General features: G+C 35.5%; 1 protein-coding gene across 3 annotated transcripts in view; it reads left to right on the plus strand.

Annotated features, from left to right (window-relative positions):
• Positions 1–13,518, plus strand: part of LOC140238653 (uncharacterized) — a 74,354-nt gene that overhangs the window by 19,137 nt on the left and 41,699 nt on the right. For all 3 annotated transcript variants that reach the window (XM_072318556.1, XM_072318568.1, XM_072318563.1), the window contains one exon: positions 3,020–3,083. In XM_072318556.1, coding sequence (XP_072174657.1) covers positions 3,020–3,083 — 64 coding nt within the window. The remainder of the gene's footprint in view (positions 1–3,019; positions 3,084–13,518) is intronic.

The following is a 13,518-nucleotide window of genomic DNA, read 5'->3' on the forward strand; positions in this document are numbered from 1 at the left end:
ATTGATGTTATTCTTTGTTTTCGAATGTACCCTGTGGGCAGCAAATGAATTGCCATGGGGGGGGGGGGGGGGGGAAGGGGGGTCTTCTTTAATGGGGTTACATGAATTTTTGTGCGAGGAAACATGTGTATAAAAAGGGGAGAAAAAAATCCTTGCGAATGTGTATGCATCATCAGCACAGCAGAAAGTACACCTAAAGCCAGGAGTATTAATCATTTGCAGAAAAGTCACTACCCCTTGACATTTGGCAAACAAGCGCGAAATTTATGTCGGCGAAACACAAAATTTTATAGGCTGTTTGAAATTCATGTTTCTTTTTGGCATGTTGCCTCCATAAAAATGGGTGTGTGTATTTGATATATATGCACTTATGAATTTAACAAAACTCTTTTACAAGTGACTGGTTTTAATGAGTGTCAGGGATACTATAATGGTGTCACTGTGCAGAATTGCGACCATCTGCTTTGTGTCCGTAAACTACAATTAACCACACCCATATTTATTCCTTTGTCAGTGGGGGAGGGGGGATGGACTGTGAATATGAGTTCTGTGTGTGCTTGCTATAATGTAATCATGAAATAGTCTGCAATACCCCCCCCCCCCCCATACCATCTTTAAGGTAGGATCCCCAAAGCTGGATGCAGATACATCCATCTATCCATATATGACAAGTTCTAATCAGCCAACCCAATTTATAATTTTCCTATAAACTAATAAGATCAATCTACTTTGTTGCGCAGAGTTTACAAAATGCTAAATATCATAATACGTTGCTGGCCACCAATGTTAATGAACTTTAATATTTAGCTTTGTCTTCCGTAGAATAAGAAATGTAGCTTTGTATTAAAAAGGGAAATATAACCCTCTTCCTTTGTTGAAAGTGTGTTGAAAATTTAGGGTGGAAAGATTTTTCAAATGTGAATGCAAGCACACCGCATGCATACTTCCCATCAAACAGCTCAGTACAGCTGTGTGTTCCAATCACCCAGAGTAGTCTCAAGTGAACGTAAAAGATTATGATTCAAGGAATTTGTCTGTAGTTTGCTGTACAGAATGTTGCGCACTAATAAATGATACTTATTCATTGTAATGACAAAAGATGTACATGTGAGTATGTGATTATAATAACTCATCTGTATCAACCTGCATGTGCAGCCCAGTCTAATACTAACTCCAGTGAATATGGTTGTCAATAGTGTAGATGTTACTAAAGTTACTTTTTCTTGATGGACGAGTTATTTGATTTTTGTTCTTTACATGAAGAGATTCAAGATGCAATGAATAGAAATACAGCACCAAAGAAGTGTCTTAACCTGTTGAGGACGAGTACCAAGTACATGTATACTCGGGCAGGTGTCTATGGGAAATGTGTCTTGTAGCATAATCAGTTTGTCCTCAATGGGTTAAGAAGTGTCAAAATAAAATGTTAAGAACAGAAATGTGACAAAGTAAATGGGTGATTAACAAATTGTTCAATCAGTGTATGTAGGGATATTTAGTACAAAACCTCGTTTTATGAGGTAAATTTATACAAATTTTGATTAATGCATAAGGTAAGACTGTAATAAGCCATTGTTTGAAGTGATAGTAGCAAAAAAAAAAATACATATATTTGTAGAGGATTCAGAAAATAAATGTCATTGTTTTAAAAACTTAATGTAGTTAAAGAAGTTATGGATATTGAACTGTTTGTGATGACACACAATCTCAAAACAAAGAAGGGATGATATGCAATGATTTTTGTCAAGATTAATACCTGTCTAATGTTATTTCACACACTCTAAAAACGCAAATGTTGAATCAACATTTAAAAGGGCCGAGGAGTGACAGCATTTTTTAAAGTGTTGCATCCAACTTTTAAGATAACATTTTAAATGTTGAATCTAGCAGGAAAACCAACACTTTGAAAATGTTGCCACTCCTCGGCCCTTTTAAATGCTAATTCAACATTTGTGTTTTTAGAGTGCAGCCATTTTTTCTTGCTTAGTCATTACACACACTCTCACTTCTGTGTGATGGGTGTTCTTAATTATGCTTTTTTCCAATGTATTGAGTATCTGTACCGTGGTACTCTTTAAAGTAAGGTGCCACTACATGTTAAGAAGACTCTTAACTCATTGAGGACCAGTTTCAAGTGTATTCGGGCAGGTGTCTCTAGGCAACATGTGTTATAACAAGATCAGCCCTTCCTCAATAGGTAAAAACAGGTTAATTCAGATGAACATTAGAAGCTTTGTTATTTTTGAAACATGTAATGGTACTATGATACCGATAGTCATACATTGCAAAAAAGAGTGATTAAGAACATCCATCACACAGAAGTGAGAGTATGTGTAATGACTATGCAAGGAAAGATGGATGTGAAATAACATTAGCCAGGTATTAATCATGACAAAATTCATTGCATATTATTCATTCTGTAGTCATCATGAACAGTTTAATATCCATAGCACTTTAACTAAACATATGAAAAAAAAAAACCACAAAAAGAAAATGATTGATAAAGCTATGGTGTCTTAAGTTTTTACATTGAAACTGATATTGTTGCAAACACAGAATAGATGAGGTCATGGTTTTAAACACTCTTCAATTTTTCTCATGTGTACTCAAGTCTTCACTAAATTTAAAATGAAATTAAATGAAGAATAACAAATTCAATATAATATGATTTTACATTATGACTGTGCACTAAAAAAAATAATTGATTGCTTTCAACTTGATTGTAGGGCAGAATTTTACTTTAAGACTGACAAGCTATAATGTTTGCAGTATGATAAATTGCTTCCTCCACTGGGTAGTTAGGAGAGAAGTTTCACTCTCACGTCAATTTTTTTTTTTTTTTTTTTTTGCAGTTAATCACCCAGATCTTTAACCCTCACGATCCTGCAGACAGTTTAGTTTCTTCTTTGCAACTCTCACCTGCCAGCAATTGGCAGCGAAGTACTTAGAATTTCTAGTGCATGTCGATAACGATGTCATCACTTGGTGTCTATTCTACAATTTTGTTTCCCCACTCTAGAGAGAGCATGATATTCACTTGCAAGCACTGGCCGAGCTGCATCAGAGAGTTAAGCCTCTTCCTGGTAAGTATCTGCTCAATTATTGTCTTATCATTTACAGTTTGCTATTTTGAAGGTCCGTTGAATCCGAAAATGAATTGCTGTAAAAGTGGATATTTTTGTACTCTGCCGAGTAAGCTGAATTTTGCCTACTTGATCCTGCAGATTCTCAAGACATTACGTACTGGTACATGTACATATACTGGTACAAGCAAAAATGTTCTTGTGCTTTTACTTTAAATAGTGCTAGTTTCTGGTCGTGGGAAATGCCCCAAAATTTCCACTTTCAGAGTAAGGTTTGTTTTGAAAAGGTTGGTACAATTTAAGTCTGAAAAATGAAGTATGGTTCATTATTCTGAAGGTTTGTACACACTTTCTTTTCGTTTTTGGATTAGCAAACCTTCAGAATAATGAACTTTATTTCATTTTCAGATAAACGCACCTCCGTAATAAAGAGCCTTACTCCATTTTTGGAATAATGGACGTTTGATTGCTGCAAATTTTCTCATTAACAAACCATATTTCATTTTCATATTGACAGAGATCTAGGTATAGGGAATTTGTATGTTTCAGAATGATAAACCTTATTCAATCTTTGGATCAGCAAACCTTTGGAATACTGAGCATCACCCTGTCTTACCAACTTGCTGAAATGCAACATGTTCAAAATCCTGCTTTTCTGGTCCTCTGTTGAATGTCTATACGTTTCATGTTATCAGCCCTCTTCTTTTAGGTCTTTATTGGATACCAGTGTCTAAAAGAACAGAATTCAAAATTTTACACTGTGCATGAAAAGCGTTGCATTTTTTGGCTTTAAGTTACTTGCAAAAATTTGTTTCAGAATATGTCCCTGGCAAAAATCTCAGCTCATCTAGGACTGAAAAGTTAACAATGCAAAGAACTATCTCAACTGGGAGAAAAAAAGGCTTTATTCCTACAGCCTCATCTCTCTTTCACTGAGGATCCGATCAACAGAATCCATAGAAAAGTTTTAACAGAATATAAAGTAGCAACTTATGTTCACATCTTCTTTGGCTAGATATTTGTTTGATACATTTACGTATATTCTACCGCTCCCTTCTTGTTTTTACGTAATACATTGCTCTGATTATGCCCTTCTGCCCCTCAGAACAGCTCACTAGATCAATTTCACAGCACAAGTGCTACATTTATTATTATTATCATTATTCCTGAATTTAATACCAACAGTGAGGTATTATACACCAGAAAGGACTGATGTTGTGCTTATGCATACTAGAGGGAACTGGAACTCATCAGAGAAAATTTGTAGCTGCATGTAGGAAGTTAACAACTTCTCCATATGTTTTATAACCCTGGCCATAAATGTTTGATCTGAAGTCTGTTTGTCACTGTTGACATTGAATAATCTCACATTAAAATTGTTTGTGAGTGGTCGTAACTGCATCATTTATGAGTTGTCTATTTTAGTCATGAATGTAACATTTTTCAAAACATTATGGGGTAATCACGTAATATATATGATATAACCACAAGATGATGTAGCTGAAATTATAGCTTTTGATAATTGTGCATTATGATGCAAATAAGATTGAACAGGTGTTGTCATCTTCTAGAATAGAAGAATAGATGATAGTAGAATTTTTCCCTTGATTTCACATAGTGATTCCTGTTAGTGCGGAAGATCAATGGTTGGAAAGAAGTGGCACTTTGGATATTTACATGTATCTACTTTAAATATTTTATTACTAACTTGCTAGAGGAATGAAAAAATAATATATACACTGATGTTTCATTTCAAACACAGGTGACATTTGTTTGAGAAAAAAAAAATGATTCAGATATCAACTGAATATACTGTACATCAAGGATTATATGTGGGAGTCATATAGTGAAATTTACACATAACTGATAAAAAAATTTCTTTAAATGCCACAGTGTATGCGAACTACTATGCAATGTTTAGCCTACGGCATCAGGGTTGGTGGTCTGTAGTGGGTAGAATTTTAGTGGTTGGTATATGATCATTTGAATTATTTTTCTGAAAATCCCCGGAAATCATAAACAGAATACCAAATGATCTCACTTGTGCTTCTTTATATGCAAGCAGACAATATAAGACTACTTTTGATCAGTTTAATGCTGACTCTCCATTTTGCTGCCACTGTTGAACATTACATTGAAGGAACGGGCATCTGGGAGGAAAACTGACATATTGTAAAACACAATATTTTCACGGCATGAAATTTTCACGAATTGGAGCCGACAGCCTTTTCTGCCGCGTGAAATTTTCATGAGTTGCCTCTAACATTTAATGCATCTAGTGTAAACAAGAACTTTCGCATGCATTTTAATTTTGTAAATCTTGGCTCTGTTGAAATTCGCGAAATTAAAATGCACGGGAACAGTTCCTTGTTTTACAGTGTGTATCTTAGTAGACGAAGAGTACAATTTTTTATCTACTGAAACATACTGTCGGCTCCAGTTCGCGAAATTTCATGCCGATCGTGTTTTACAGTATCATGTACAATAGCTCTCTGTGAACCCAACTAAAAGAGTGGAGTCAACCACATGTTCCAGAATTGCGAGTGTGGAGGTCTTTCCGTTCATTGTACAAATAGCAAAACAAGCCAAGAGTAAGACCAGCATTCCACTGGTTCCCCAATGAACACACTTGCCACACAACCTGAACCTCCATAGGGGATGTCTGTGGTAGATGTGCATAGTTTGTACACATTATACGCTCTGCTATGTCCGGAACTTTTCAACCGTGCAACTCCACCTTCAGATGAAGGGAGGGTCACCCTCCTTTTGCTAAACCTCGTGAGGACTCTTCATTTTTTTTCTCTCTCTCTCGCTCAGCGGCATTATTTTGTGTGCCTTACCACGCATGACAGCAAGCTCAAGAATAGGTCCTATTGCGAATGTGAAGGTCTGGAATTGTTTGCTTCCATGCTAGAATACTCAACAGCCGTATAAACAGACATGCCAGTCACTTCTCTCCTTTTGGCCAAGCAAATGTAGTGTCTCTGAGATATGTTCTCACTGTTAGGTTGCAATATCCTTATACCTATACTCTAAATGCTCTCTGACTTTTTCTTTCAGTTTCTTTTTTTTTTTCCTGTGTGTCTGTCCCTTTGAAGGCATAAATTATCATTTGCAGATGAAACAAAAACCCAGCATTAGTGCTTCAAAATAGTTCTAAAATGTGAGTAAGGGATAGAAACAACCAATGTTTAATCAAGATAATCAACGTTAAGTATTGTTAAATTTACACAGTGTGAACAATAGTTTATATGATAAAATGTTTATAGAATGAACTGTCTAGAGTTATGGTTTCTAAAGAAGAATAGTGATATCACATTATACTTTAAACTTTATTGCAAATTTTTATGCGGTACCACGGTAGGTTGTTTTGTGATACAACGGACCTACACACATGCATCAAATGTGATGCATGTGTGTATGTGTAAAACTCAATCTTTTTTCTTTTTTTTTATCACTGCTCCCAATGGTAAACAGTACCTATAATTTAAAAAAACTATAATCAGGTATTTGGGTATCTTGAAACATTCAGTTTGCATTTGTAAGTCTCTTTCAATGTCTTTTTCTCTGGGTTACTCTAGTTTATGTAAACTTAGATATATTGTATAGGCCTACCTGTTGTACAATGATGGGAAAGATTATGCAATATGTCTATTTCTCTGTCTTGTTCTCCATCGCTGTTTGTCTTTCTTCTTTTGTGTGTGTACTCTGTGATTCTCGTACATTTATTAATCTTCTATTTTATTTATATTGTCTTTAAGTTCCATCAATCATGGCAAAAGAAATTTAAATGGGTTGATTTCCCACCACAGCCAGTTCTTTGCATCATGATTTTATGATCATTTGGCTATTGAATGCTTCCTTTGCTAGTCTATTAGCAATGGAAAATAATATTTTTTGACCTTACTTGATTTAGTTTGAAAGTGAGTTTTTTTTTTATACAAATTCATGTTTCAGTCTGATACTACATGCCCACAAACGCAATTGTCTTATTATGCAAGAACAAACTAGTTTCTGAGTGTCTAGAGACCGTCATACTGCAATTCTTAATGACCTTTAGAGGATGTCTCATGGCCAGTAAAAATTGCATAGATTTGCCAATGGATGATGTCACTGCTATTAGAACTACTAGACACTGTGTATTCGTTTGTAGGTCCATGGTTATACCATGGACCTACAGGTCCATGGTTATATGCACGGTCAATCAATAGAAGTAGGCCTCAGTGAACTCAAGTCCCGCCTTCCCCTTTTGTATTGTATGAGCCAAGAGGAATGGACTCTATAGGATATCAATTCATAATTCTGGGCATTCTTTGCATTGCCCACTATGTTTGCACATTTCGAAGAGTCAATAGATGAAAAAAAAAAATGGAAAAGAAAGAGGGTCAATGGTATGATAAGATATGCCCTTACTCTTGCAGAAAAGGTTTTGTAGTCAGATGGGCTTTTTATAGCATTACCACAGTTTGCAATGGCAGTTTATTGAACTGAGCAATGCTCTGCGCTGTGTTTGGTCTCAATTTTTATTCATGGATTGGGGAAATGGTTTTCTTGCAACATAATGTTTTCCCTACTGCTGTAAAATTTTTGGTAGAATTGGAATGTATTTGAATGACCAACTCAATTTGACTACATGGCTTTAGACACTCCGGCACTCTCAGGGATTTTGTGAGAATAAATCTTGTTTTTGTAACTTGCAAGTGCAGTATTAGGATTGATGGATTGTTAGATATGCTCAGAGCATGCTTACAATGTAGATTGAAAGTAAACATTAATTGTTGATTTTGACCATTCATGCTGAAATGTGCACTTAAAGGATCAGTCTACAGTTATGCGATGAAAGCAAATCAAGCAATAGGTTGCATTGTCGTTTGTTACATTTTCTATCATCAGGGCCTACAGCAAAACACCATGATATCACAGGATAATCATTGAGAAGGAGTGCTTAAAAATTTGCATGACAACGTAATTTTTCCTTTCATTTTAAATGCCTTTTGTTGACATAGTGAAAATAAGAAAAGTTTAGCAAATGAGTCGGATATATTTGAAATCTCATTAAAAGCCTTACTTTTCTGGCCTAAAGACAATTTATTTTTCAATCACTTCCCATTCACATGGGTCAGATGTCAAAAACATGAGGCTGACATAGCATCCTACGAATATCCCAGACTCATTGCAATGGATCTGCTCTAGGATCATGTACCTAGGCCACAAGGGATTTCATGTATCACAACAAAATTATTCACTATAGCAAAATTTGTATGCAAGGTTTAGACCACCCTGTATTAATATGATAGAATTTGATAAGGATGACACAAACTTTTGCCACATGTGGTAAAACATTGATAGTGATAGGCATAATAAGTACTGAACTCATAATTATGTATTCTATTTTTATAACCCATGCTTTTTGAGCTATTTTTTTTTTACAACTCAGCTGTTTCAATGCAGTCATACAATTCAAGAATTAGATTATGATTTGTGTGAATACCATACTTTCTGCAATGTCCGTTCAATGTTGGGATTGTGTTTGGTTGACAGAAGCATAACGTTACTATAAATTACTAGCAAAGTACAACCAGCACATTGAATGGTGGTGCCTTACTACCTGATCTGTAGATCATTCTGAGATATGATCTTATCTAGAATCAGAGAATATAACAGATGAATAGAGGATAGATATTTGTTTATTTTGTCAAGACAAGAATGGAACATAGCATCCTAGAAGCTGAATTATGAGAGAGAGATGGATTAAATATTCCTAATCTTAGTCCTAGGTCCCAATGCTATAATACAACTGAAAAACCAATATGGTTTACTGCAAATTGTCCTAGACAGGTATTGGACTCGGGCTAGATATAAAAGTCAACTGATATAATTAAGCATCTACATACTGTACATCAAGATGTTTCTCCTTATGATCCTAGATTAACAGAATACCAGTCCCGTGACACAATAAAAAAGGTTTTGAGGATGCTGATATCTCATTCTGAAAACATGGTTGTCAATTGAGATTTTAAACTACTTTTGAAAGTGCCTCACAAGTATCTATTTGCAAGATATTATGCCTGTGAAGTACATGATATAAACAGTATCAAATAATTAAGCCGACAATCAAAAGAGCTTTAAAATATGCAGAGATGTGGAAAATGCAGAGTTTTGTGCTTGCAATACATCTTTAATTATTTGATGCTTTAATTGTGACCTCCCTTTCACGTGACACAAAATGCAATTTTAAGTATCAATGTAGTGCTGTACCTACACAGAAAAAAAAAATACTGTAGGAATAAGTTCTGTTTGTGTATGTTTTGACTGTGTTATCAGTGAATAATGATTGGAGATTATGACCATAATCAAAATCTTGAACTTGTTCCTTCAAACTTTCTCATAACTGGTATGCAAGCTGTAAACTTGCCCAGGTTTGTTGAAGTATCTTGACAACATAATGCCACTATCTAGAGTCCTGAGCAAATTCCCTGAGGATTTCCTGCATCAACACACTTATTGTTTGTACTTTGAAGCAGCAAATAATTTTCTCTTATCAAGCAATGGGCAAGACAAATATCACGTGTTGTTTGGCGAATTCTGAAAGGTCAGACCCAGTTTCTCTTGTGATTTTTTTTCCCTCTGTATGAACCATAAATTGAAGCCACACATAATATAAACTTCTAGTTGAGTGTGCTCAAATTTTTATTTAGCTTTGATGATATTTGTTTGACTGCCATCATATCAACTTATTTGTTTATCTATTTTTTTAAAACATTTCCTTGTATTATCCTCCAGTCCATATACCATTTGAAAATGCCCAAGGAAACTCCACTGTGGATTTGAAAAGGAAACCTGAAATCATGGATTTCTAGTCCTCTGCTCATAAAAGATTTTCAATTCAATTCAATTCAATAGAACATTTATTTCCAGATCAATTCGTGTAGAAACAGTAGCAATTCAGTAATGATAAACTGGAGGTGACAACTCAGCACAGCTTGAAGTGAGTGCACCTTTAACATTTGAAAACGTAGTTGAATCTGATTGAAACATAGCTAAAAAGACATTACATTTACAAGACGAAGTACAGATACACAAGAGACTAAAGCTAAGGATGCAGGAGGAAAACAGATAGGAAGAAGGAAAAAGAGAAAGAAAAGAAAAGGGAAGAAAAAAAAAATAACATTAAGGAGAGGTAAAGAGAAACCAAAAATATATAATACTAAAACAAACCAAGCAGTCAAGGCTTGACATTAGCAGTGTGGCCTGATATTGATGTGGGGCCATCAAATTTTTTGATTGCCTGATTGGACAACTAGGATTCAAAATAGATTACCATGTTTGCTTTTATTTAGTGCCTTTACATTTCTTTTTCCACTACATTTTCTTTTTCTGGCCACCAACATTTCAAATTCAGTGATTTTAGTGGCCCAAATGGGCAACCACAGAAAAAAAAAGGTTATTGTTGAGCTGTATGTTAGGCATTAGTTAGGAGATAAATTCTGTGATGAGAGCAATGAAACTGATCTTGAAATCTTGAGTGATTTTTGGTTAATAATGAGCAGCTGATCAGTCACTTTGCAACTGATTGACAAATTGCCCTACATCGACGTAAATAAGCACTGAATTGATCAGTGTTTTAGTAGTAGCCATGATAAAAAATCATGGGCGTACATACTCGAGCAGGATTCGAACCTACGACCTCCTGATCACCGGACAGGCGTCATCTCCACTAGACCACCGAGCTTTCGCCCGACAGCAAGTGTTGGTTCTAATCCTTATAGCATGCAGCGGGTACTGCTTTGTTATTAAATTCACGACGGAAGAATTTTCATGAATTTGAATGATCAGTCACTTGTGAGAGATTTATTGACTCCTCCTACTGACTGTCATATTGTATGGGTTATGCAATATTTAGGTGATACGCTATCAGCGTATCACCTATTGTGATTGTCAAAATCTCTCTTTATTTTTTTTTATTCTTCTTTCTTTCTGGACAATTTTGTGTCGTCAATATCTCAACAATGACATTACGGAATGACATGAAATTTTCAGTCAACATGTCTCATAACAATATCTAGCCACAATAAAGTTTTCATGACAGTAACATATCTATGACGTCATCTAGGCGCCATTTTGTGATTTTCGGACCTTGTCACATGATCGATCATAACTTCATAACTAGATGTCATTTCTGTATCATTTTCGGTGGACATGAAGTTCAGGTCACGCTCTATCTTCCTTTTAACGCTAGTTACCCAGGTCTTCATTACGCGCGCGTACGCGCGCGTCAAAATTTTAAAAGGCTCAAAACGACTTCCCAATGGGAAATCTCGAAGTTTCAGACAATTTTAAGCGTTTCAAACATTTTCTCGCGTGCGCGTCCGTCCGCGCAATTTCGCGCGCAGAGGGCGTAAGCAACATGAAAATGCAATTTTTTTGACTGATTTGGATTCCTGATACTTTGAGTAACAACATCCATTGATTTTCGATCGATTTCGACCTATAACAAAGGAATGCACTGGCGTCAAAGTTGAAATTCCACGTGCGCGTCTTTCTGCAAATATAGTGAAAAAACATGTCTTTGTTTATTTAGCCATAGCTCTTTAAATCGTCCGTTGACCCTATATTTCTATTGCATATTACAAAAGTATGTGAATTGTAAATAACATTGCTAGTATCAATATTGCCAGGAAAACGCGATGACGTCATCATATCGTCATTTTAAATAAAAAAAGTGGAATTGATTTTTTTGAGGTACTGTTTCTGACATTCATTTGCTCGTATCTCTGTTGTTTAAGCTCAATATTATCCCAAATTCACATATGTTGTACTTTAAACATTTGCCTTTCAAGTCTATGTCATGGTTTTGAAATTTGATGACGTCATCATACTTTAAATTGTGATTGAAAGTAAAGATGCAAAATCGGACAAGTTTACGTGTTATGTCTATGGGAGGTGATTTTTTTTAAAACCATCCATTGACTTGACAACGTTTAAGCACCTTTATCTCAGCTGATTTTGCTTCATTTCCTCTGAAATTTAAGTATGTTGTAGCTGAGACAATAAGCTGCAGTAATCATGCATTTTGTTCTTTGAAATCTTCTCATGAGGTTGACAATTTTGCAGTTTAAAACTGAAAATGAGAATGGAATGCGGACCAAACGATTCCTGATTCATCTTTCACGTACATAAGTTTACGTTCCTCTACTTTTCTCGTCGAGACGTATGGCCGAGTGGTTAGAGGCGTCGTCTTAGAAACGTGAGGTTGCACACGTACGGGTTCGATCCTCACAAGAGCACGAAAGAAAATAATTATTTTTTACTTTTTTTCTTCAATGGAGTACTACACCTTCGTCCATGTAGAAATCACGTTTGCATGTAAACACACCTATACGCACACACTCACACAGTATACCTTTGTTTTGCGTTGGAGACTGCATTACTTCGACTGCTGCAAAATTTTGCAGGCTGGGCTTTTCAAACTGATATAGTATATTTAACAAAGTGAAATTTGTTCATATCAATTCAGTAACACAATGTAGTCGTGGTTACTTTGTGCTGATTTATACATGTAACAAGCTATACATTTTTAAAAAGGTATTCAGTCTTCTGTATTGATGATTATTTGTCATTTAGTGGTTTTTGTGGAGTTTCAGATAGTGATAAAAAGTATGGATGATATTAAAGTGCAGCGATAATTCCTACAGTTAGTTCAAAGTTGTGTTACAGATGTTTGATACATACATTTAGCATTGTGTGTGTGTATATACGTGTGTATACAGGTTGGCCATATAACACATTCTAGACAATTAATCTTAATTGATTAGCAAACGTGATCAGCTATGGAACTGAATAAGGTACTAATGTATGATGTTAATGATTCTAATTAAACTGTGACGAGTTTAAAGGGATAGCATAACTGTGTGTAAAAATAAGGCAATTATAAGGAAATTTTAGGGCAATTTGATAACCATGCCTATAATAATTTCATACAGGTACTAATACCTGCCTCATCTTCATATGGTAGATTGTCGTGTCAGTAGCAAACTGACAACGTACGATGAATGTGTTATACATTGAACAACTGTCTTTCAAGTCCATAACGTTCCACATATTTTCCCGTCGAGACGTGTGGCCGAGTGGTTAAAGGCGACTTCTCAGAGACGTGAGGTTGCGGGTTCGAACCCCACAAGATCACGAAACAAAATACTTAGATACTTTACTCTTTTTTTTTTCTTCAATTTTGTATTACATATTCGTCCATGTAGAAATCACGTTCGTATATAAACGCACCTATACACACACAGAGACACACACACACGCCATATCCCTCTTTTTTGTGTGTTGGAGACCACATTGCTTCGACTGCAGCAAATTTTGCAGGTTGACTTTGTCAAAGCGATCATAGTATGTAATGACGACGACTGAGGTGTTGTACTTTGAACAA

The sequence above is a fragment of the Diadema setosum genome, chromosome 2 (genome assembly GCF_964275005.1).
Source record: "Diadema setosum chromosome 2, eeDiaSeto1, whole genome shotgun sequence".
NCBI classification, from domain to species: Eukaryota; Metazoa; Echinodermata; class Echinoidea; order Diadematoida; family Diadematidae; genus Diadema; species Diadema setosum.